This window comes from Notothenia rossii, assembly GCF_949606895.1.
Source record: "Notothenia rossii genome assembly, chromosome: 10".
Taxonomy (NCBI): Eukaryota; Metazoa; Chordata; class Actinopteri; order Perciformes; family Nototheniidae; genus Notothenia; species Notothenia rossii.
The window spans coordinates 63,491,850-63,516,082 of record NC_136908.1 but is presented as its reverse complement, the minus strand read 5'-3'; the positions used below and the strand labels follow the sequence as shown (position 1 = coordinate 63,516,082).

Below are 24,233 nucleotides of genomic sequence, written 5' to 3'. Positions count from 1 at the left end.
GTATATCGGGACACTTTTTAAAGCTAGTAGTCGCGTGTGAAAACACTATGGTCGATTTCAAAGTGTTTGTGCATTATAACCAATTTCTATGGAAATGTCTATAATAATTATAATATACTTTTTATTAGCTAACATATAACTTATACTTTAGTCCATATCAACTGAAAATATGTGCAGCAACCGTTTGTATGTACACATACCTTTATATGTAGATTGTATTGTTAAATAAAGCAAACTAATGTAAATGTTATCCAGGTCAGGTACTAGAACAATGTACTTCAGATAATATTGGAATATTGAGGTCAATTCCATGTGGTATGAAAGCACAACATGCAATATTAGAATATAATATGGAAGCAGATATATAAATAGAGTGTCATGTGGTTATGTACACAAATCATGTATGTTTTGTTCAAGTTGTATTTATGCTAAATTAAATATTAAAACAGGAGAAGTGCTCTTTTGGTGTATGTGGGTGGCTCTTAAAAGAGCCTTTTGGAGATGAAGTAGATGATCTGTTTACTTCCTCGATGATGTCCTGGATGGTGCCTTCTTCGCTGCTTTGGCAGCTGGTTTAACCACCTTCTTCACAGCTTTCTTGGGGGTTACTGTCTTCTTGGGGGTCGCTGCCTTCTTGGGTGCTGCCTTCTTGGCCACCACCTTCTTCGGGCTCTTAGTGATCTTCTTCACGGGAGTTTTCTTGGCAGCAGTAGCAGGCTTCTTCGCTGCCTTCTTGGGTGTTACTGCCTTCTTGGCTGCTGGCTTCTTGGCGGCGGGTTTCTTCGCTGCTGCTGCTACCGGCTTCTTGGCTTTGGCTGCGGGCTTCTTCGCTACCTTCTTGGGCTTCTCGGCGGCCTTGAAGGAGCCGCTGGCTCCGATTCCCTTGACCTGCACCAGGGCTCCATTCTCGAGTAACCTCTTCACGGCTCGTTTCATTTGAGAGGTGTGTTCGTAGCCCTGAGCGGCCAGCGCCTTCTTCACAGCGATGTAAGAGATCCCTTTACGGTCCTTGGAGGCGGTGACCGCCTTCAAGATGAGCTCAGCGGCTCCGGGACCAACCTTCTTGGCCGGCTTGGCTGCCTTCTTCTTCGGGGACTTGGCTGGTGCCTTGGCCGGTGCCTTTGCCGGGATGGCGGCGACGGCGACTTCAGTGGGAGCTTCTTCTGTTGCCATGATGCTGTCAGGAGGATTCTCGGTCTGATGAGACGGAGAGAGAAATCCTAGCGAAGAGAGGAATTTAAACACACCATGAGAACCGTAGAGACTCAACTCAGTGGCTCACACAGGAGCTGCAGAAAAACTGTGCCACTTTGTGCTTTCTCTTCAGCTAAAACTGTAAAGAATACACATTTAGAGAACGAGTTGAATTTAAAAGGTTAATCGAATTGATAGCGGATGACTTAATCTTCATATAGAAGCGAAATAAAGCTTTAAATACTTTTGTGTTTTCATTGGGAAGGCATTAAACCTCCTAAAACTACTGCCGTGAGTGGTACAGATCTACGACTTTTCTCTGTAATCTCTCTCTTAAAGGATTTAAAATACATTATAATCCCCCTAAAACTTGTAGTATAGTGAAATTAAAGGTTGGATTAAAGACTCAATGTGAAAAAATGTTAAATGTGTCAACACCTTTTTGTTAAATGGAGGTAATTTTGCTGTCTGCAAACACACTCCCATCAGGACAGGCCCTGGATGTGTTCTAAATAGTCTTTGTTACTCAACAGTGAGAGAACTTAATTTAGCAGAGCTTTTCTCATGTATATCACAATACAACTATATTTATATAGTATGAGTATTATCATATATTTTTACATTCTGAAATGTGTTCGACAGATAGATCTAAACCTGTAAGGTCACAAAGGCTCTCAAACAGACACAAACTCTTGGTAGCAGAACTCCCACTGACTGTGAACATCAGACAAGTATTATCACTTTCTTAATTGTAGAAAATCAGAGAAACAGAAGCTTAAGTGAAGGAGTTAGAACCATACACCAGCACAAAGGCTTGGAATTAGCTATGAAATGATATTATTCATTAACACTAGACTGTTAAATCTCAATGTTATCCCAAATGGATTATTAGAATCTCAAAGAATTTCCTAAATGTGAGGCAAACAAAATGTAATATAAACATAATGGTTTATGCAACTTATCCTGTTTAACAAGTCATTTTTTTAACCACATTTTCGAATAAATAACATGACCTCTTAAGCGTCTCATAATATTATCTGTATGCATCCCTCACAAGGGAAGGTGTTTTACATTAATACAAATGAAAAAAAATAAATATAGGATATTTTAATAAAAAAAACGGTAAATCAAACAATCAAATGTCCATAGGAAATATCAGGGTTTTTTGTTATGTGACACAAAATAAAGTGTATTTATTATAAACGTTAGTCCTTAGCATCTATCACTGTGTATATCACCATTCAAACATCTTTTAAAAGTTGAACAACTCGCTTCACAGCAGTTCAATAGACAGATTAGTATAACATGACAGGATGAAAGCAATGTAGAGGAGCAGCTACATTTCAACAAATACTGTATATCCACAAAGGTTAATACATGAAGACTTGTGACTCAGACTTGACTTGGACTCTTCTTAGGTGACTCAGACTTGGACTCGAACACAGGTAATGATGACTTTGACTCGACTCGGACACTCCTTGGGTGACTCGGACTCAGACTTGGACTCGACTACGACTCTCCCTAGGTGACTTGGACTCGGACTCGAAGAGTGGTGACTCGAGAGTGACTTGGACTTGTGAATTGGTGACTTGACTACAACACTGAACGGTGGTAGACCATAGTGGTAGACTCATTGGAACAGAGTGGGCGAGCTGACCAATCAGGGCACAGTGGGCTCACAGGGAGGGGGGGGGGGGTAGGAGCTCCAACTAGCCGGTTAGGACAGAGAGTGAATACACACACTATACAGAGATGCTGTATGAGAAACCAATGTGAGTTTGGAAAATTAAACAATCTAAAAATATTCTAGTATACCTCAACAATGGAATTATGATCAGTAGAAATGGCCATGACATGGGACCTTTAAACAAACCACTATCTGACTGAGGATTATACAAGCAACCATAAAACACTCTTTAGAGTCATTGAAGCCCATGAAATGTATCCTTCATCAAATCTGCCACGTGTTTTCAAATTGAAGTTAAGGCACTATCTGTGCAGAACATTTAAAATATTCTTCATTTGCAGTATTTTTTTTTAAAAGTTTTCAGAAAGACTGCATCAATTATATGCTATATGCATCATAGATTTAATTTCATTTTCAATCTAAACCACATGCCTTAACCTTTCTCCTGCCTCTACAGTTTATAAGAAACACTTAAATCAATCTGCGACTGTCACAAACGTGTCATTATTTCAGTACAGTTCAATTGGTTTTATTTTCATAAACGGTTTCAAATTATTATGGAGAAAGATTTGGGGAAAAAACACAATTTCAAAACATTTCCAACCTGACTTTGGTCAATTTCGGTAGAATGGCCCATATACATACAGTATATCTCAGGACCAGTAATTATTAGGGGTGGGCGGATCGATCCCAAAATATAGATACTTCCGATATTACGTTACGTTTCAAAATATCGATACTAGAGCCAATAGGATCGATACTTTTATACTTTTTTTCCCGTCTCCTCTACTCCTCAATTTCTTCAAAAAACTATGTGCAGATGAACACAAGTATATGCTCTTTTCTTCTCCTCACCTGCTGTCCTCCTCTCCTGGAGGCTCGCGCACGCGCAGCGATCTCCCTGCCTGAACGCCGATTATCAAGCTGACTGACAGCAGCCGGCAGGACAGGACAGCAGCAGACAGCGACTCGCGAGTGCAACACACACACGCGCATGATGGCTGAGAGAAAGAGCAGCGTTGTGTGGAGCAATTTCACAACTGGCAATTCAAACTTAGCCAACTGTGATGTGTGCAAGAAGACAGTTCGCTACTCTGGCCACTTGGTATTGTTATTTTTCATGTTTGCACTTTAAATTTGCAAAAGTAAAACGTTTATTTGTCTATAAAAACTGTCCTGTCTTTATTCATGAAAATGAATTCAGATGTAGTCTATTTATGATGCTTTCAGCTCAAAAATCATGTCACGCAGCTCCTCCCTATATGAAAGTACATAAGACGCTTTTCATTTAAAAAAAAGTATCAGTATCGGCGATACTGACCCTGAAATACTTGGTATTGGTTCGAATCTAGATGTGTGGCATCGCCCACCCCTAGCAATTATATTAACATGTTTACAGACCAAAATGATATATTCAGTTACGTTGTGTTAGTATGGCCTTTATTCAAAGACACCACGAGATGTCAGTGTCTAGCCATAAATGAGAGATTGCATCACAAACCCAATGGTAGATGAAAATTGGATCAACATTGTAGGCGTTTATATACTATATATGTTATCATAATGTGTTACTATGGCCCATGCTTTAATAATCAAAGGGGGACAATGTGTTTATAAAGTGTATGGACACATACGTTTCAGGACTTGTTACTCTGTTAGAGTGTGTGTGTGTGTGGCTCTTAAAAGAGCCGTTGTGTCTCGGTGTTCCGGTCTGAGGTCAGTTTAAGCCCTCTCTCCGCGGATACGGCGGGCCAGCTGGATGTCCTTGGGCATGATGGTGACCCTCTTCGCGTGGATGGCGCACAGGTTGGTGTCCTCGAACAGGCCGACCAGGTAGGCCTCGCTAGACTCCTGCAGAGCCATGACGGCAGAGCTCTGGAAGCGCAGGTCGGTCTTGAAGTCCTGAGCGATCTCCCTCACCAGGCGCTGGAAGGGCAGCTTGCGGATCAGCAGCTCGGTGGACTTCTGGTAGCGGCGGATCTCCCTCAGAGCCACGGTACCGGGCCTGTAACGGTGAGGCTTCTTCACGCCGCCGGTGGCCGGGGCGCTCTTACGAGCAGCCTTGGTGGCCAGCTGCTTCCTGGGAGCCTTTCCTCCGGTGGATTTACGGGCGGTCTGCTTGGTTCTTGCCATGGCTAGCGAGAGTCTGCTTCTCTGTTCGAAAAGTAGTAATGTGGGAGACTTGTCTTTGTCCTGTATATAGCCAGAGCAGGCGCGGCAACGACGCTGATTGGTCAAATGTATACACGTGACACTGCAGCTCAACTATTGGTTGGTAGAGATTGGAAAATTCAAATTTCGCGCTCATTTGTTAACTGTTCTTATTATACATCCATGTGTGACATAATACAAAAGTCCAGCAAAGATGAATGATGCAAAAATTATTCTATACATTAATAATTATACATTTAAACTGAATTCTTCATATTGTAATTCATACATATTTTGATGTAAATATCGCTATATATTTCTAATGTTATTATAGCATTCTTTATAAATGTAATGTATTTTTATTATTGTTCTTAAAATAGTGTTTAACAGTGTTTTAATATTATGTATGTGAATAAAGCACCAAGACAAATTCTAAATATGTGTTACTTGTCAACAAACCCGTTATGATTTATGATTCTCTAATAACAAAATAATGTCTTTATATGAAGAAAATAAAGTATATTTTATCTGAGTTTCCTACTATGGAGTCAGTTATTTATTTATAAGCAAAGCGATGACCTGAATCAAATACACTATCAGTCACAGCTGGTGTGAAATTTGAGTATTAATTTGTTTATAACTTTTTTTGGCAATGAAAGATGAAGAAATGACTTCAATGCATCTTGGAAATACACATCAATTCAATACATGCACATCTTACTTGGTCCTGATATTCACTGCTGACTGGCTTGCATCATTCACAATGGAAATATAGCATGGTGTAATGCGTGGCTCAGGTATACAGATAATTGTACTGAATGCTACTTGGGTGAAGTAGAATTCAGCAACATTAATACAGAAGACTTATTGAATAGAGGAAACTACATGACATCCAGCAAAAGGGGCAATATCCTCCTGGGAACCCAGGAAACAAATGTTTTCCAATCTTCTTTATTTTGTATTTCCTTCATATTTAGAGTTAAAAGAAAAACATCTTGCCATTTAGACTTTTTTAATAGAATTGTATTTTTAAATGTTACAGTATGTCCACTGTAGAGGAAGTCAGGAACATTTTAGTTTGAAAAGTGTAAACTGTGTTCGTGCTGTTATATATATCCTCTGCTGGCTCCTCCCCGCCAGCCGGCTCGCCTCGTCTCCAATGTCCGTTGTTGCATTTAAACAGAGGATTGGTACTTTTCACCTTCAACATATGCTTAACACGCCTTTTCTCCTCATATTCTCTTTCATCACTTTTCATTTAACACATTCTAAACGCTGTAATCAATACTCTAAAAAATACTTCTCGGCTGGTTTGGTTTCTGGTCATTCCGGATGTTGTCACATGCTATTCTCGTCTGTAAACAATAATGTATTCAAATAAACTGTACCTTCATTTAATATTCAGCATGGTATTATCTCGACATCTATAGTTGTAGTGTTAAATCAGTAGGCTTCGGTTTGCACCACTCCATATCATTTCGCTACTAAATTCACCTCTTTAGGAAATTGTAATTATACCACATGCTAACTGCCACCCGGAGATGAAAGAGTTTCAGAATAAAGCTTAACAGCTGGTTGTGCACAAGAATTTCTGTTTTTTCAGTGTAAAACTGCATTAAAACTGACGGCATGTTTAAACTACATTTCTCCATTAAAACATTGATTTTAATTTCTAACAAAAGACAGCCACAATTAATAGATTGACTATGTAAAGTATTATGGCTATAGAGTGATATTAATACAAGAATACATTCAGCTTTATTTAAAACATAAATAACTAATTGATCTGAACATTGCTGTTTATTTGTTTTTTGGTGAATCTTTCCAGATCTTCAAAGACCTGGAGTCAATGTACTGAAAGTACCTCATTGGACTCCAGATGCAGATTTTGGCTGGTTTCTGACAGATGTAGAAACCAAACCACTATTCATTTGAGAATGTGTTGATTAACCTGCTGGATGTACAAAGGACATTGTGAAAAGGAGTTTGCTTTGCTTTAGAGGCTACACCCCGAAATACAGATAAAATCATTAATAGTAATTTAGGGTTAAGTTTCAAGTGCGTATTGCTATATCATTTGGGTGTTTTTAGTTTGAGTGACATGGTGTATATCATGACTCGTTTTATATGATGTACATCTCACTCAATATAGATAGTGCAAGGAAGAAGATCACTGATCTGAGCCTTCAAGTAGTTGTGTAGTGAAGAGAGGAATGTTCTTTAGTTGGAAGTGGGTGGCTCTTAAAAGAGCCTTTGGGGTGTTGGTAGAAGCGGGTTAGAGTGTTCACTTCTTGGCGGGCTTCTCGGTCTTCTTGGGTAGCAGCACGGCCTGGATGTTGGGCAGCACGCCTCCCTGAGCGATGGTCACTCCTCCCAGCAGCTTGTTCAACTCCTCGTCGTTGCGGACGGCGAGCTGAAGATGGCGGGGGATGATACGGGACTTCTTGTTGTCCCGGGCGGCGTTTCCAGCCAGCTCCAGGATCTCAGCGGTCAGGTACTCCAGCACAGCGGCCAGGTACACCGGGGCTCCGGCACCAACACGATGGGCGTAGTTACCCTTCCTCAGATGCCTGTGGACACGGCCGACGGGGAACTGGAGCCCGGCACGGGATGAACGAGTCTTGGCCTTCGCCCTAACCTTTCCTGCACCTTTACTTTTTTTTTTTTAATAAACTTTATTTTAAATTATTAGGGCAGTACATTTTATAGATATACAAGTTACATTAATAATACATACATCACATAAAGTAAAAATATATAAATAACATAAGGAGAGCACGTTTTATTTTATGCGGCTCAGTTATGTCACAGACTCAAGATGCCCCATGGCAGAGTCTGGGATTTGTCCAGGGTCTTTCTTCTCCTTAGTTCAGTAAGTATCTGTTTCATGATGGTGTTACTGCCTATTACTCTCTGGTTCAGTATCATTTTACACCTTGTCTTCCATATTTTCATACATGCGATACAAATTACCATCTGAAAAAGTTCCCTTTGCTTTATGCCCATCCCCTCATCCAGAATACAAAACATAATGGAGGCATATCTTACATTGAATACTAAACCAATGCCCCGCAGGAGCGACCACACCTCCTCAGCTCTGTAGCAGTCCATGAGGAGGTGCTGCAAGGTCTCGTCTTCCTCACAGTTAATCATGGGGCATGTTTTAGTTTTGACATAACAGCTCCATGAGACCACAGCTCTGACCGCAAGTCTGTTAACAGATATCAACCACCTCACGTCTCTCATGCTCTCCGATAATTGTTTACATTGAATTAATTTTAAAACTTCATTGCCTTCGCCAGGTGTGAGGTTTTTGTACATTATATTACCTCCATATTTAAAATCGTTAACTATTTTAAAGATTACTCTATTTGGGAGCCCGATCCAATCAATCCCTAAATGCTGAAGTTCCGTTGTGAAGTCACCATACACTAATTTATAGTAAGGTCCGTTTCTAGCGCGCCCTCTTCTTTCGTTCCATCCCATTCTTCCCTCCTCAACCCAAGGTGCTTTCCTGTGTATTGCAGCGGAGATGTTTTTTACAAAGGTAATTTGCAGTTTAATACCCAGGTCTATGGCTCCCAGGCCTCCATAGTCCCTACTTTTAAACAACAAATTCCGTTTTGCAACCTCCCTGGTTGTACCCCACACCAAATTGACACACTGTTTGTTTAATTGCACAATTATTTGCGTGGGTGGGGGGAAAATGTTTGCCAGAAAAAGGATCCTGCTAAGTATGAATGATTTGATTATATTTATTCTTGATTTATAATTTGTATCTTTGTTCTCCCATTGTTTAACTTTTTCTTTGACTTCACTTAGTTTGTTCTCCCAATTGAGTTCGGCACAATTGTCGCTACAAATAGTTATTCCTAGTATTTTTAATTTCTTTTTTCACTTGAATGTTTATGTCGCCTTTGGCAACGTCGGAGCCTATCCAAACACCTTCAGTTTTGTCGTGGTTTAATCTAGCTCCTGATGCCCTAATCCTTTCCTCTTCCTGACATAATTGCAGAGTTATGATGTACTCACTATGGATATCACCCATATTTAAAGCTGATATGCGGACCTGGTTGAAGACACCCTGGTTAATTATAGCCCGCCATTTGGTTCCGTTCCTTTGTTCCCTCTCTGCTGCTCTTTTCACACACAATGATCCGATGCGTTTCCGGTTACGACAACCATCCTTCAAAATAAAAACCAGCAAATGGTTTCATAACTTCACATTTTGACACAAGCAATACAATAATCTAATTCTCAAATAATGTCATCTGTATCTCATTTATTTAGTGCATGTATTACACCATATTAAACTCCAATATTGCATTTTGTAGGCATGATGCCAACCAACTGCTATTTAGTTTTCTAATATAATTATTTCACATTTAAATGTAATACATACACTTATATATTAAGATATATTGTTAGAAATCGTATATGTATCTTAAAGTTAGTGATATTGTATTATTAAAACTGGTTTGCATGTTTCTCAAATAATTCCTCAGAGACGAGTTAGGGTGTGTAGTTTTGTAAAATATTATAGCAGCTCAAAGATATTGTTAAAGACATGTCAAACTCTCAGAACAATTTAAATTACATTTCTTATAATTGTTGTCGTGACCACAAAATACAAGGCGACCAAGCAAAATCACATATTGTGAAACAAATAAAGTTATGTGTTCTGTTTGATCCTCAACTTATATATTTTTAGTTAAACATTTATTTATTTAGTGTTTATTTATTTCTGTTATTTTAACATATATTTATTTATGTTACTTATGTCATGTTCTGTCCTCAATACCTGGCTGCAGTGCTCGTTGTGCGCTAAAGGTTCAAATTCACAGCAACGGTCTAAGCATTTGTTATTCATGCAGGTGCTGAAGGTGGTTCAACACCCAAGGGGGGCATATTTTGTCTTCTACTATGCTGATGTTAAAAAGGGAGAAATTGTCCGCACCACTGTTTATAACAAAGTGATGCCAATGGTAATGACAATGAAAACCTTCACAGATCAGTTGATTCTGCAGTATATGACATGGTTGTACACCTCAATACATATGGGGCAAGGGCGGAGATCACTGTTCTGGGCCAAGTAGTTGGGTAGTGAAGAGGGGAATGTTCTTTAGTTGGAAGTGGGTGGCTCTTAAAAGAGCCTTTGGGGTGTTGGTAGAAGCGGGTTCAGGATCTTCACTTCTTGGCGGGCTTCTCGGTCTTCTTGGGCAGCAGCACGGCCTGAATGTTGGGCAGCACGCCTCCCTGAGCGATGGTCACTCCTCCCAGCAGCTTGTTCAGCTCCTCGTCGTTGCGGACGGCGAGCTGAAGATGGCGGGGGATGATACGGGACTTCTTGTTGTCACGGGCGGCGTTTCCTGCCAGCTCCAGGATCTCAGCGGTCAGGTACTCCAGCACAGCGGCCAGGTACACGGGGGCTCCGGCACCAACACGATGGGCGTAGTTACCCTTCCTCAGATGCCTGTGGACACGGCCGACGGGAAACTGGAGCCCGGCCCGGGATGAGCGAGTCTTGGCTTTCGCTCTGGCCTTTCCTCCGGTCTTGCCTCTTCCTGACATTTTCTGTTTAGGTTAGCAGAAAACAATACTTCCTCAACGATAGGTGGTGGTTTATATAGTGAACATCTGGCCGCTGATTGGTCAGGTCGAGTGGTACTACCATCGACCAATCAGAGAAGCGTTAGTCCATTCACTGTGTCAAGTACAATAGACCTCACATAATTAAATCATCGAATAACATATACTATAAAATAGATCTGACTATACACATATACTCAAACAGTATAGTGTATTCTTAGAGAAATATTTTTAAATAAAGTATACTTTAAAGGATCAAGATGCACACTATAAGATAGTTTGTCATGCTGAAGTGACACAAAAATAATATAATGTGACCATTAAAGTATATCCAATATATTCTAATTTAATTATTAAACATACAAAATAAATTAAAATAATTAATGTATTATCAAAATCAGGAGCTAATCCGATCTCCTCAAGTAAAAGTGAATTAATGTGTAATAATATAGTCACAAGTATGTAGCCTTAAATACGTTTCGATGTACATTTATATGAATTTATTATAGGCCAAAAACATATTTACATAGGGTTTATACACAATCAAGTATATGGGAAGATATGTATGTTGTGAGTGACTGTAAGAGGAGCCTTCTGTGAAGTAACTGTCTGCTAATATAGCAACATAATAAAATGAGTTGTAAAATTATCTAACTTATACGATGATAAATAACCACAATGTCTTCTGGTTTTGCAAATAAATATGCAGCAGATGTAAATAAACTGTATTTATGCTAAATTAAATATTAAAACAGGAGAAGTGCTCTTTTGGTGTATGTGGGTGGCTCTTAAAAGAGCCTTTTGGAGATGGAGTAGATGATCTGTTTACTTCCTCGATGATGTCCTGGCTGGTGCCTTCTTCGCTGCTTTGGCAGCTGGTTTAACCACCTTCTTCACAGCTTTCTTGGGGGTTACTGTCTTCTTGGGGGTCGCTGCCTTCTTGGGTGCTGCCTTCTTGGCCGCCACCTTCTTCTTCGGGCTCTTAGTGATCTTCTTCACGGGGGTTTTCTTGGCAGCAGTAGCAGGCTTCTTCGCTGCCTTCTTGGGTGTTACTGCCTTCTTGGCTGCTGGCTTCTTAGCGGCGGGTTTCTTCGCTGCTGCTACCGGCTTCTTGGCTTTGGCTGCGAGCTTCTTTGCTACCTTCTTGGGCTTCTCGGCGGGCTTGGCTGCCTTGAAGGAGCCGCTGGCTCCGGATCCCTTGACCTGTACCAGGGCTCCATTCTCGAGTAACCTCTTCACGGCGCGTTTAATGTGAGTGGTGTGTTCGTAGCCCTGAGCGGCCAGAGCTTTCTTCAAAGCCTGGTAAGAAATGCCTTTACGGTCCTTGGAGGCTGTGACCTCATTCAAGATGAGCTCTCCGGCTCCGGGACCAACCTTCTTGGCCGGCTTGGCTGCCTTCTTCTTCGGGGACTTGGCTGGTGCCTTTGCTGGTGCCTTTGCCGGAGCGGCGGCAACGGCGACTTCAGTGGGAGCTTCTTCTGTTGCCATGATGCTGTCAGTAGGATTCTCGGTCTGATGAGACGGAGAGAGAAATCAAAGCGAAAAGAGGAACTTAAACACACCATGAGAACCGTAGAGACTCAACTCAGTGGCTCACACAGGAGCTGCAGACTTTGTGCTTTCTCTTCAGCTAAAACTTTAAAAAATACACATTTAGAGAACGAGTTGAATTTCAAAGGTTAATTGAATTGATAGCAGATGACTTTATCTTCATATAGAAGTGAAATAAAGCTTTAAATATGGTTGTGTTTTTATTGGGAAGCCTTTAAACCTCCTAAAACTACTGCCGTGAGAAGTACTAATCTGCGACTTTTTCCTATAAATGATCTCCTGAACAACTTAAAATGCTTCATATTCCCAATAAAACTAGTAATATAGTTAGGCGAGATGTTGTTTTAAAGACTCAAGGGGAAAAAAGGCAGTAGTTGTAAACAATTATTTGTTAAACAGAGGTTATATTGGTGTCTGCAAACACACTCCCATCAGGACAGGCCCTGGCTGTGTTCTAAATACAGTCTTTGTTACTCAACAGTGAGACACCTTCATTTAGCACAGCTTTTCTCATGTATATCACAATTCAACTATATTTAGTAGTTTATATAGTAGTATGATTTATAATAACAATCTGAAATGTGTTAGACAGATTATATATCTAATACCCTGTAATGACAGAAAGGCTCTCATACAGACACTTACTCCCTCTGGTAGTATATGAACTCCCTTTAACTGTCAAACTTGTTTTTTTTCGAATTCTGAGAAAAATGGAAAGTAATTTACACTCGACACATACACAGGGGATCATGAAATCAAATGAATAATACCCATAAAACCCGTTTGTGTTATACTGTGATCAGAATAATTACATTCAAGGAGATTTAGAAACGTATGACCCTTGTTTGATATAATTTGATTAGTACAAGTTATTTATTTGCCAAATTGCTGCCCTCTTATTGCCATTGTGTTTTTACATTTAAGATACTTCTGACCATAACTGTCATAAAATGCTTTGAATATGCGATATAGTCTGAGGTATTGTTCTAATTTGTCAAGAGATGTGCTATTTTTTGTATAATTTATTTAAAGAGAAAATGCAAATGTCCCTGTTTTGTGGTGAATAAAGATTATCTTATGCTAAATTCCACTATCCCTTATTTCTTGTTTCTTTTTTACTTATGTGCAAAAAAATATAACGGATACATCGCCTTTTTTAAGAACCAATCTCATGGAAAATGAGCATCATGAGTTGGGCAACAACTGCAGTTCAGATAAATCAAAAAAAGAGGCGAGTATACAGTATTTAAGTATAAAATAACACATCATAATAATAATAATACATTTTAATTTTAGGCGCCTTTCATGACGCCCAAGGACACCGTACAATTTGTTTAAAAAAAAAAGAAAGAAAACGCTAATAGGCAACAGAACATGATAAAAACACAAACAGGAAATCATGGAGGAGACAGTCAAGTGGACACAAATGAAACATATAATGGGGAGCACTACAGTGAGTCAGCAGATTTGAACAGACGGGTTTTTGATTAGGATTTGAATATGGTGATTGTGGGAGAGGGGTCTGCCTGCAGACCTCCACTCTCAGGACATTTCCGGTGCAGACCTCCACTCTCAGGACATTTCCGGTGCAGACCTCCACTCTCAGGACACCTCCATCATAGACATATGACCTCCACTGTCATTACAGGAAGTGACGATTCTGACAAACACGTTTTTTTTCCCGCCCACCGAAGGACTCGTCTGATGGTTTTTGCAAATCAGTAAGGTAAGGTGCGTGACCTGTTTGCACTATCCAAAACAATGAATGCAGTCTAAATGTGTTGTTTCGCAGACAAAACAACATTTATCGATATAATATATATACTTGCAGAGCATATCATTTTCTTATCATAGGCCACCTATGCCGCTATTCCTGTCCTTTGCAGTGGGGACACTCGTTGTACATGCAGTCCTTTGAATTTGGATTGCAGCTTATTGATGTTGTCAGGTGTTCCATGTCCACGCTCCTAATTAACTTAAGAGTGTGAAGCTTTTCAGCCAGAAAGGAAAGATTCTCATGAACCTTGCAAAGACAGGTTTGTCTGTCTGCAAGTGTTGGGTTAACCACCCAGAAGGGACGCATACGACAGAACAAGGAGTACGAGAGATTGTAATTAGGATGTTCAGTGAGAAATTTCCTGTGGAGGTTTCTCAGGGTATCATTTAAAAACGTCTTCTGTTTCTTTATCTTCCGCCTGTTGATTGTTTGTGCTTTGCCTGCTGTCAATCGGCTGCTTTCATCCCTCGTCAGGTAAGCAATGACGCTGTCTTGAATTCGGAAGCATAGGCTTCGGTACTTTATATTGCCTTCAGCAGGATTCTTGTTCCTCTTTCTGGAGATGTGTAGTGCTGTACAAACTTCTTTTTGTAATCCATACTTTTTAGGGATTCTCCCAGTTAGAATTTGTGACATTGCCTGCCCGCTGTTTCTCAGCTGCTGACATCTATTTTAAATAATTGGATAAAAAGGTGTGTTGTGACATATGTAGAATGATAATGCTGTGTAATGACGTCTACATGTCATACAAATTGTCAACTGAGTTACCCAGTACTGAGGTAACTCAGTTGACAATTTCCCTATTTTGACCCATCATTTCAATGGTAGGCCTTGCCTGGATGACCACATGTCATTTTCTTGAACAGGTTAACATCACATTTAAACATATCATTGAATTAAAATCATTAAAGGCCATGTAATGCATCTAACACAGGTGTTTTTTAACATGTAGTTTAGATATCACCAGAATAAAAATAAATAAGAATGTTTAAAGTTTGGTCATAATTAAATGACATATACGTTAAAAACCGATGTTGGTTCCGAAGTTTGCCGAGTACGCCCCCGATCACTCCCGAACGAGCGGTGACGTCACACGTGGCAAACATTGCCATTTGATCAAATCAGTCCAAATGGCAAGCAAAGCGACAACTTCAGACAGCGACAGCGACAGCGATCATTCAAGCTCAGATTCGGAGGGTTATCTGGATTCAGTTACAGAAGTAGAGAGTGAACCAGCTAGCCTTTCACTTCAAGGCATCTTGCCTTATAAGTACGAGCCTCCTGCCCAGCAATCGAACAACGAGGCAGAAACTTGTGAAAGAGAAGCGGATTCCGCAGCCGGCGAGACTCGAGTCGGCAATACTGAATGGTAAATTCTGTTTTATTTAATTTGACCTGCACTAAATGTCGATCTTAAATTTGTCATCTGTTCCTCACACGTCCGGCAGATATTGTTTTTTTTTTTAATGTTATGTACAATATTCAGGTGTACATGTCAATGCTGTGAAAGCATGCCCACTGCAGATGAATGTGTATGCTGCAGAGAGATCTGGCAGGTGATGGAACAAATAGACAGTTTGCAACCTACTGACCAGATAGCAGAGTCCTGCATCGGGTCGGGTATCCGCGGGTAACCCGCAAAAAAGGTGATTTGCGGGTGGTATTTTTTCAAACGCTTTTTTCCAGGTTCGCTTCTGGGTAAAACAAAGATGATGCGGGTCCGGTTGCGGGTGTTGCATAATAAATATATTTAAACAATAATATTTTAGTTTAATGTTTAAATCCTCAGACCTCTCCTCCGCGGGACCGAGCATAATCATAACCTCTGCAGCGCATCAATCTGCTGCTGAGCGCACCACATTCTGAATGGCTGAGGTGAAGCTCTCTAGCGGAGAATACACCATTTTCAATAACTCTTCTTCAAGAGCGAAATCCAACGTCTGGGAGGCTTTTGGTGTCAACCTAGATGGAGAAAATAAACAACATCCCAGGCTTTTTTAGCCAAATATGCAACTGCGTGTGTTAATAATTGCACGTTGTCACTGCTTATATATATGCGGGTTCGGGTCGGGTTGCGGATCTTGTGCCGGCGGGTCGGGTCGGGTTGCGGAACTAATTGGCAATATGTGCGGGTAGCGGGGCGGGTTCGGTACTGCACGTCACGGGTGCGGGGCGGGAGCGGGTCTTGAAAATCAGACCTGTGCAGGACTCTGCCAGATAGAAGACACCGACGAGAAACCAAGGTGCATTATTAGCCACCCAGGCTTTAGAGAAGGCTGTCTCAGTGTTTGGACACTGAAAATAGCGTATCTTCAATACAAACAACAACACAGAGCAGTTGATGGCCCACTACACCAGTAAGTAAATATTGATTGACCCAACTGCCTATTGCAGCTTTGCTTTTATATAATACTTTTAGTCGCTACAGATATGGTACACTTTTAAAGATACCATTAAACTCTTTCAAGCAGTCAAAAACAGCTTGGCTTTTATTTTTTCTGTGTATGCAAGTTCAATGTATGCTTGGGAAAAGAAACAACTACACATGTGAGGAAATATATAAGAGGTCTATGATTCTGTCAAGCAGTCATGTATAACCTCATATTTATTTTGTACAAGTAAAATACAAATATCATGTTATAAGCCAATTTGTAACAATTGCTACATAATAGTACTACATAACATTTTATTTTTTCCAAATATATTTATAATCTGTATACATTTTTTTCATTAGGAAGTATCGATATACAGCTTATCGACAGTTTGTACGTTGGTGCTGGGGTGTACTCGGCCCAAAAATCAGAGTCCCGCTGCCTGCATGTGCTGTAACCGAGATACGGAAGACTTACCCTGAGCCGGGAGGCCGCTATCAGGGATTTCAATGGCCAAATCTGTAATTTGACATAAGTCATGCAGCTGAACTGGTTAAAATGGTTTCGCATGATGTAAATAATTTACAAAGTACATCATTTACAATATTATTTTTCCAAAGAAACATGTAAATATAACAACATTTTCCAAATCACAAGTTTGTAAGATTGTATTAATTTACTGTTTGATAAATAAAAAAGGGTTCTTTTGTTAATTTTTCACTTGTATCATTTGATCTTTATTGCAGTGTACATTAGTCTATTTTGGTATATGTGCGAGCCCACAAATAATTAAAAGTGGTAAAAATAATAAAGATATTCAGACGTAATTCATTTTTGGCCTTACTTATTTCACTTCAACTTTTATATATTTCAGTCACTAGGCAAGTTCACTGTACTCTGGTGACATTTAGCTCAAGCTGGCATAACACCTGTAGTAACTTAATTCTGACCCGAGTTTTGTGCACAATCTTCCAGCACCCATGATCAATGTTTATAGCAATCAGGAAACATTCACAGCTCACAACTACACATCGCTTCCCCATCATGAATTGTTAGATAAAAAAAGTTTAGTGAGGTCCGGTTATACATATTTTGAGCGAAAATAGCGGAAAAAACAAAACAAACAATCTAGACGAGGCTGGTGTTTGCCACGTGTGACGTCACACAGCTGGGTTAATGGCTGGCAAGCTTTTCGCTACCGGAGCGGAATAACACGGGAAAGTGGCACACATTTCATGTTATTTGGGGGGTATTTATGGAAAGAATCATTGATGTTGATATGTCAAATGAAACAGTGGAAAGTGATGAAGCGATTTATTAACACAGAATAACATTTATTTTGGACATTACATGGACTTTAAACAACTTTAAACCATAACAATGTAAGTAACATTGTTGATGGTCAATTAATATACTCATTGACAATGTGCTATTATACATAAAATATTGTAAAAAATTTGAGGACACTCACCACAGTGTGTCCAAAATGTCAGCCAAAGAGGAACATGGCATCATGTGATGCTGGTGATATGGTATTGGCACAAACCATTTTTGAGTTAAAGGGGGGAATTATGTTAGTAACATAGTTGACAGAACTTTTGCGGACATTCATATATTAATATATTTTAATTATTTAAAGGAGGAAATATTTTAGTATTTAGACTTTTGAAATAAATGAATAATAGTTTATTTACTTTAATGGTTTTTATTCATTATTTTGAAACCAAGACACCCTCAACTGAAAAACGGACATAGCAAAAACTGTCAATTTAAGAACATCATGACACATTTCAAGCTAAATTAAGCATAGGATGCACATAATGTTTGTGTGATATAACATGCTTTCCAATAATAGGCAAAATGATATTTTTGAAGAAAATAGAAATTATAATTATCATCAATTGACATCAATGGACATAGAATGTACTCTAAATTGTAGAATGACTCAGCTACTGATAGAGTGTAGTGTAAACCGAGTTAAACATTAATGATGGCTCCAACAAATGTTTTGGCTTTATTTATGTGGACTGACAGATGTAGAAACCAAACCGCTATTCATTTGAGAATGTGGTGATTAACCTGCTGGATGTACGAAGGACATTGTGAAGCCCGAAATACAGATTAAAACATTAATAGTGATTTATGGTTTTATATTAAGTGTATATTGCTCTATGATGAGTGTTTTTAGTTGAGACTTGATGTAATATTTGACATGTTGAATATGTCGTACACCCTATATTGAGCAAATAGGAGATCACTGTTCTGAGCCTTTAGGTAGTTGTGTAGTGAAGAGAGGAATGGTCTTTAGTTGGAAGTGGGTGGCTCTTAAAAGAGCCTTTGGGGTGTTGGTAGAAGCGGGTTCAGGGTTTTCACTTCTTGGCGGCCTTCTCGGTCTTCTTGGGCAGCAGCACAGCCTGGATGTTGGGCAGCACGCCTCCCTGAGCGATGGTCACTCCTCCCAGCAGCTTGTTCAGCTCCTCGTCGTTGCGGACGGCGAGCTGCAGATGGCGGGGGATGATACGGGTCTTCTTGTTGTCCCGGGCGGCGTTTCCAGCCAGCTCCAGGATCTCAGCGGTCAGGTACTCCAGCACAGCGGCCAGGTACACCGGGGCTCCGGCACCGACACGATGGGCGTAGTTACCCTTCCTCAGATGCCTGTGGACACGGCCGACGGGGAACTGGAGCCCGGCACGGGATGAGCGAGTCTTGGCTTTCGCCCTGGCTTTTCCTCCGGTCTTGCCTCTTCCTGACATGTCGAGTTAGTTACTTGTTCGAGCTACCAAAAAGAGAATACCGCAATGCTATCAAAGCAGTGTTTATATATGTCCTTGCCGCTCTCTGATTGGCTACAAGTGAGCGTATCTTCGATCGACCAATCAGAAAAGAGTCAAGTTCCTGGTTTTACTACACCATTTCCGTTGAATACTGCTACTTCAAAATAACACGAAAGACTCAATCAGAATCCCTTTAAACAGCAAACCCACCAGACTCAGGGACAGTTTCATTCCACAGGCCATAAGACTATTAAACACCAGAACTCTTTTAAGAACATCCATAAACATTCACCCGTTTGCATCTTGTAAATTATTTATCTAATATATCATATTCCATTTACATGTAGCCTATATGGACTCCTCTTTCATTATTTCAATGTTATTTGAATTTACCTGCACATCTACAAAAAAATCTTGCATTATTTAATCAGTTGTATGCAGGCCTGGAATTTCGTCATTTTAGGGGCAAGGCCACTTGGCCTTTTGAGTTGTCAATTTTTTAAGGGCACAAAGGCCAAAAGCCAGGGCACCAAGGCCATAAATTAAAACAATGATTTAACATACGATATGAAGTGACTACGATTGTATATGCATTTACAATACTTTTATATATATTTATTAAGCATCATCTTATCTTTGACAGCTAACAACACAGCGCTAACTGCCTAGCACTAGATAATAATAATAATAAAAGAACACAACTGCAACATAACTTATCCAAGTAGTAACAAAAACACTTCAAAATATTATAATTATGCATTACCATACGAGCAAGAAATAGTAATGTTATCCATAAAATTACACTTAAAGCTGGACAAATGAAAAACTTAACAGCAAACAGGATCATCACAAAACCTTACCTCACCTCAGCCTTTTCTTGAGCGGAGAATCAGCTAGCTAGGTCCTAGACCGTCCTACGCACACGGACGCGTGAGGGGGTGGGGAGATAGGTCCTAGACTGATGTCAACTGTCATCATAGACCAGGGGTGGGGAACCTTTTTTCTCTCAAGGGCCATTTCAATTTTTACAACATCCTTCGAGGGCCGTACAAATTATTGAACTCAACGTCTGCTTAAAAAACTCAAATCACAGCCCATTCATTTCGCCTTTCTTTCATGCTGTGCAAAGAAAAAGCAACCTCTTAATCCAGATATTTGACCATGACCCGCGCATGCATGCACCGTGGCATGACCACCAAAACAGAAAGATATGGACACAAGATGTGTGCAAATGTATTTAGTTTCATATCCATGTGGACATGATTTAAGTGTGGGGTGGGATCTAACCTCATCTAGGGGGGTTTGGGGGCATGCACCTGTCATATTAGTATTGTATACCTGTTTACTTTATTCTCTTATTTTTCTATAACTATAATGATCATATAAAGATGTGCCTTTACCTCACTGGTTGTAGAAAAAGCTTCTTATATTCGTTAGCATAGCTAGCTAACCAGAAGCTAATAACAACAACGTTATTGACTGTATGATCAGTATGACAGATGAACAGATCGCCACTGGGCTTTCAACTAAAGACACAGCCACGCAAAAACTGCTGCATGTGTACAGCTCCTTATGGGTATTGCAATTTGTGAAGTCCCGGTCCGGAGCCGCGTTCTGGTGCTCTCCGTTAGAACTACACTCCTGTCAGACGAGACATATACCACGTGATGACACGTTAGGCTCGTGTTGTGTTCAAGGACCCTGACCTTGGCCAGGAAAAACAAGCTTGTTTAATTATTTTGCGGTCTAGATTTCTTGAATCTTTTTCTTTTTTGCGTGTGTTTATAAATTAACTCGAGGGCCGTACCAAATGGTCTCGAGGGCCGTATAGAGAGGCGAAGTCACGCCCATCTACTTCCGGTCCATGGGACCCCGGAAGCGAAAAATTATACATTGAATTTAATGGAGAGAGAAAACGTATCTTTTGATCCCGTTTGAATTGTGCCACGAACTACACATATGATGTTTGTCAATCTTAAACAATCATTTCCATGTCAAAAAAGTCACATTTTGTCGTAAAACTGTTGATAAGACTATGAAAAATACGCGACTACAAAGACTACAAATCCCAAATCCCATTCTGGGTCGCGCCTGTGATGTCACAGGCGATAATGCTCCAAGTGGTTGCGACTCGTAATTAAAGCGAAGAAGAAGATTTCATAACTGATGTATAGAGAGGCGAAGTCCCTCCCCTTCCGGGAGCCTCCATGGGACCCCGGAAGCGGAAAATTATACATTGAATTCAATGGAGAGAGAAAACGTATCTTTTGATCCCGTTTGAATTGTGCCACGAATGACACATATGATGTTTGTCAATTTAAAAGAACATTTTGCAAGTCAAAAAAATTAAAATGTGTCGTAAAACTGTGAAGTAACACATTTGTTTGTGTTAAGCCGCTCAGTGAACTACATGTCTCTGGTCCCGCACAATACGCGTCACCAACACAAAGATGACCGTCACATTGGCACATTTCACCTTATTCTTTCAGAATGAGAATAAAAGTATAAAACGAGGTGAAAATCACTACAAGTCTGGGCACGTTGAGAGCTGTACACGAAAGGGGAGTTAGTCGGTTCTGTAAGAGCCAGCATGCGGGACCGGCTTTACAAGGTTTCGGTGAGTAATATGAGTGCAATGTTTAAGGTTAATGTCAGTCAATAAGGAGGAGAATGAAAAAGAAGATGATGAACCACAGACCTGGCATATAATGACTGCAGTGTGCAGGGCTGTTTTAATTTATGTTACTGTTATCAATAGCATTAGTTGACTGAGAAAACCGTCAAGAAAAAAAGTTTAGCGATGTTACGAGTCGACTAGCATAATATGAACCACGGCTGTGATTGACAACCTGGACAGCCAGTCAGAAGCTAGAATACCAACCTAGAGAGCCAATCAGAACCTAGAACGGGTGTACTGTATAGAGCTCCTGCGGTCACGTGACTTTTGGTTATCAGCCACCATTTTGGCAGTAAACATGACGACCGGCGCCAGCGTTTTCCTGCCGTGCGAGTATACATCTCATTTTAATTCAAGTGAAATTCGGCTTTATAGTACAAAATTAGAAAGATTAAATATAAGCGACCCATATAATGCACCCGGTGTGCTTTTCAAGAGCATAACCTCCTGCTCTGAAGACGATGTACCCGACTTGCGCTACGCGGACATCCACAGCTATCTTGTAAGCTTTCCATCAGTGTACTCAGGAGACTCCCTCAGAGCTTACAAAAGCTTGGAGGCTTACAAATGGTGTCAGTCCGGCTTCGTAAACAACATTCAACTGTGGAGTCTTACATCCAAAAACTTCGGCATCATCACTGTAAGGGTAAGTATTAAATTATTCCAGTTTGATAGGCAGTGTCACGTTAGCATTGTTTGTTTATTAGCTTGTCTAGCTACGGCAGTGTCACGTTAGCATGTTTGTTTATTAGCTTGGATAGCTACTGCAGTGCGTCTGAAACTAGTTTGTATTTTTGCTTTTTGAAAACTTTTTGTAGCATTGTACTATATTCCTTCACCCACCTGATATGAAGTGATCACTGCATAAGCGAAAGCAAACGGCCGGGGGTCCCATCTTTCAGTCTTGTTCAGACGGCTCCTGGCTCTTTTAATCGCTGCGATCCACTTTTCCCTCCTCTCCGCGTCTTTTGGAATGCGATAATAAGATACACCTTTCTTCTTCCCACGCCTATTTGTGCAACCTGGTGCACAGCAGTTATCCACCATCCTCGACAGTCTGCCAGTGCCTGCCAATGAATTTACTGACGTGATTACTGCCAAAATGGCTGCCCCCTTCGTTTCTCGTCACGTGACCAGCATATGTGACATCATCCGCAGGAGCTCTATACGGGTGTGTATGCTGTGGATAACATTAGTGTTCACAAGAACAAGGTACACTCCCGTGTTTTGTTTGATTTGCTCTTCAGATTGAAGCGGCCAGTTTTATATCGACTATATGTGTGATCTCCTTTTTACATCTCGTTGTGTCATTTGAGTTTATTTGCTGTGTGTAGATTCAAGGATTTTGGTTATCTTGTCAATTTGTTTGGTTATCTAGGCACAGCTGTGTGTGACTCCCTCTGGTACACTGGTATGTTTTCCTAATGTAGAGAGCATTGATTAATTCATAAACTACACACTGAGTCTAGACCCTGACCAAATCCTTTTTTGTTGATCAAATGTTTTTCAAAAATGTAATACACATTTAAAAAAATACAATGTACAATCACAACCAATACAACACAAATTACAAAAAATGCAGAAAAAACAAACAACAATCAGACAAGAGGACAAAACTATGGAAAAATAAACCCTCCCACCCCCAGATCTGGACCATCCTTGTATTGCTCATTCAATCTATTATAGCATGTTAACAAACATGGTACTTACTTTATTTGTACAGATCTACATGGGAGAGGATGGCGCGATGCAGAGCGCTGTCTGTGGTTGTGCACGGGGGATGTACAAATGCAGCCACGCTGCAGCATTGGCAATATTTGCCATGTGGCAGATCAGCTCCACAGAAGTTGAGTGCCAGTGGAGGAAGCCTGGCACTTCAAAAGTAGTCCAGCCGGTGTCTCAACTCTACCAACAGCAAGAGGAGACATACAACCCACTGGCCAGAGACATCGCCACTGAGGAAGTAGACTTGTTCAGGTCTGCACTGAGGGGCGCAGCGTGGCATGGCATGGCTTTTGTCACCTGAGCCAGAGCTGCAGCCTCAACATCAGGCCATTTTCAACGTGCCGGAGCTGGTGAAGGAGCGTGGGAGTCGGGGGCTTGAGGCAATTCTTGCCTCAATGCGACTGAGCAGAGACCAGCAAGCTGCCATCCAGACAGCCACCGTAGGACAGCGGACAAATCCTCAGTGGCAGTTACAAAGGCAGGGCAGGTTGACAGCCAGCAATTTTGGTGCTGTGCTGAGGTCGGGACTTTCATCCACTCCATGCGCGTTCCTCATGAAGAGGGTGCTTGGGGGGTACAATTTAGACGGAGTCATGGCTGTCAACTGGGGAGTTGTAAACGAGGTGTGTTTGGCCAGTGTGTTTGGCCTTTTAAGTGTGACACATATGTAGTGATAAATGCTTCACCTGACCACTGTTCCTAAATAAAAAAAGTTTTCTGCATCGTCAGTCATTTT

At 40.6% G+C, this 24,233-nt stretch overlaps 4 protein-coding genes across 4 annotated transcripts; all 4 read right to left on the bottom strand.

Annotated features, from left to right (window-relative positions):
* Positions 1–461: 461 nt before the first annotated feature.
* Positions 462–13,202, bottom strand: LOC307022810 (uncharacterized protein). The gene is made up of 5 exons (XM_079655702.1): positions 11,450–13,202; positions 8,081–8,170; positions 7,321–7,625; positions 1,875–1,908; positions 462–1,197 (listed from the first exon to the last, which is right to left on the bottom strand). Exons 1-5 carry the CDS (start codon positions 12,107–12,109, stop codon positions 520–522), a joined length of 1,767 nt encoding a protein of 588 aa, XP_079511828.1. The 5' UTR covers positions 12,110–13,202; the 3' UTR covers positions 462–519.
* On the bottom strand, positions 3,091–5,452 carry LOC307021122 (histone H3.2). Its single transcript, XM_079652950.1, has one exon. The coding sequence runs from the start codon at positions 5,012–5,014 to the stop codon at positions 4,604–4,606; it is 411 nt and encodes a 136-aa protein (XP_079509076.1). The 5' UTR covers positions 5,015–5,452; the 3' UTR covers positions 3,091–4,603.
* LOC307021127 (histone H2A-like) lies at positions 9,773–17,806 on the bottom strand. The gene is made up of 2 exons (XM_079652955.1): positions 17,793–17,806; positions 9,773–10,606 (listed from the first exon to the last, which is right to left on the bottom strand). The coding sequence occupies exon 2, from the start codon at positions 10,601–10,603 to the stop codon at positions 10,220–10,222; it is 384 nt and encodes a 127-aa protein (XP_079509081.1). The 5' UTR covers positions 10,604–10,606; positions 17,793–17,806; the 3' UTR covers positions 9,773–10,219.
* Positions 17,807–17,903: 97 nt separating this feature from the next.
* On the bottom strand, positions 17,904–19,092 carry LOC307021128 (histone H2A). Its single transcript, XM_079652956.1, has one exon. The coding sequence runs from the start codon at positions 19,072–19,074 to the stop codon at positions 18,691–18,693; it is 384 nt and encodes a 127-aa protein (XP_079509082.1). The 5' UTR covers positions 19,075–19,092; the 3' UTR covers positions 17,904–18,690.
* Between the last annotated feature and the right edge of the window lie 5,141 nt (positions 19,093–24,233).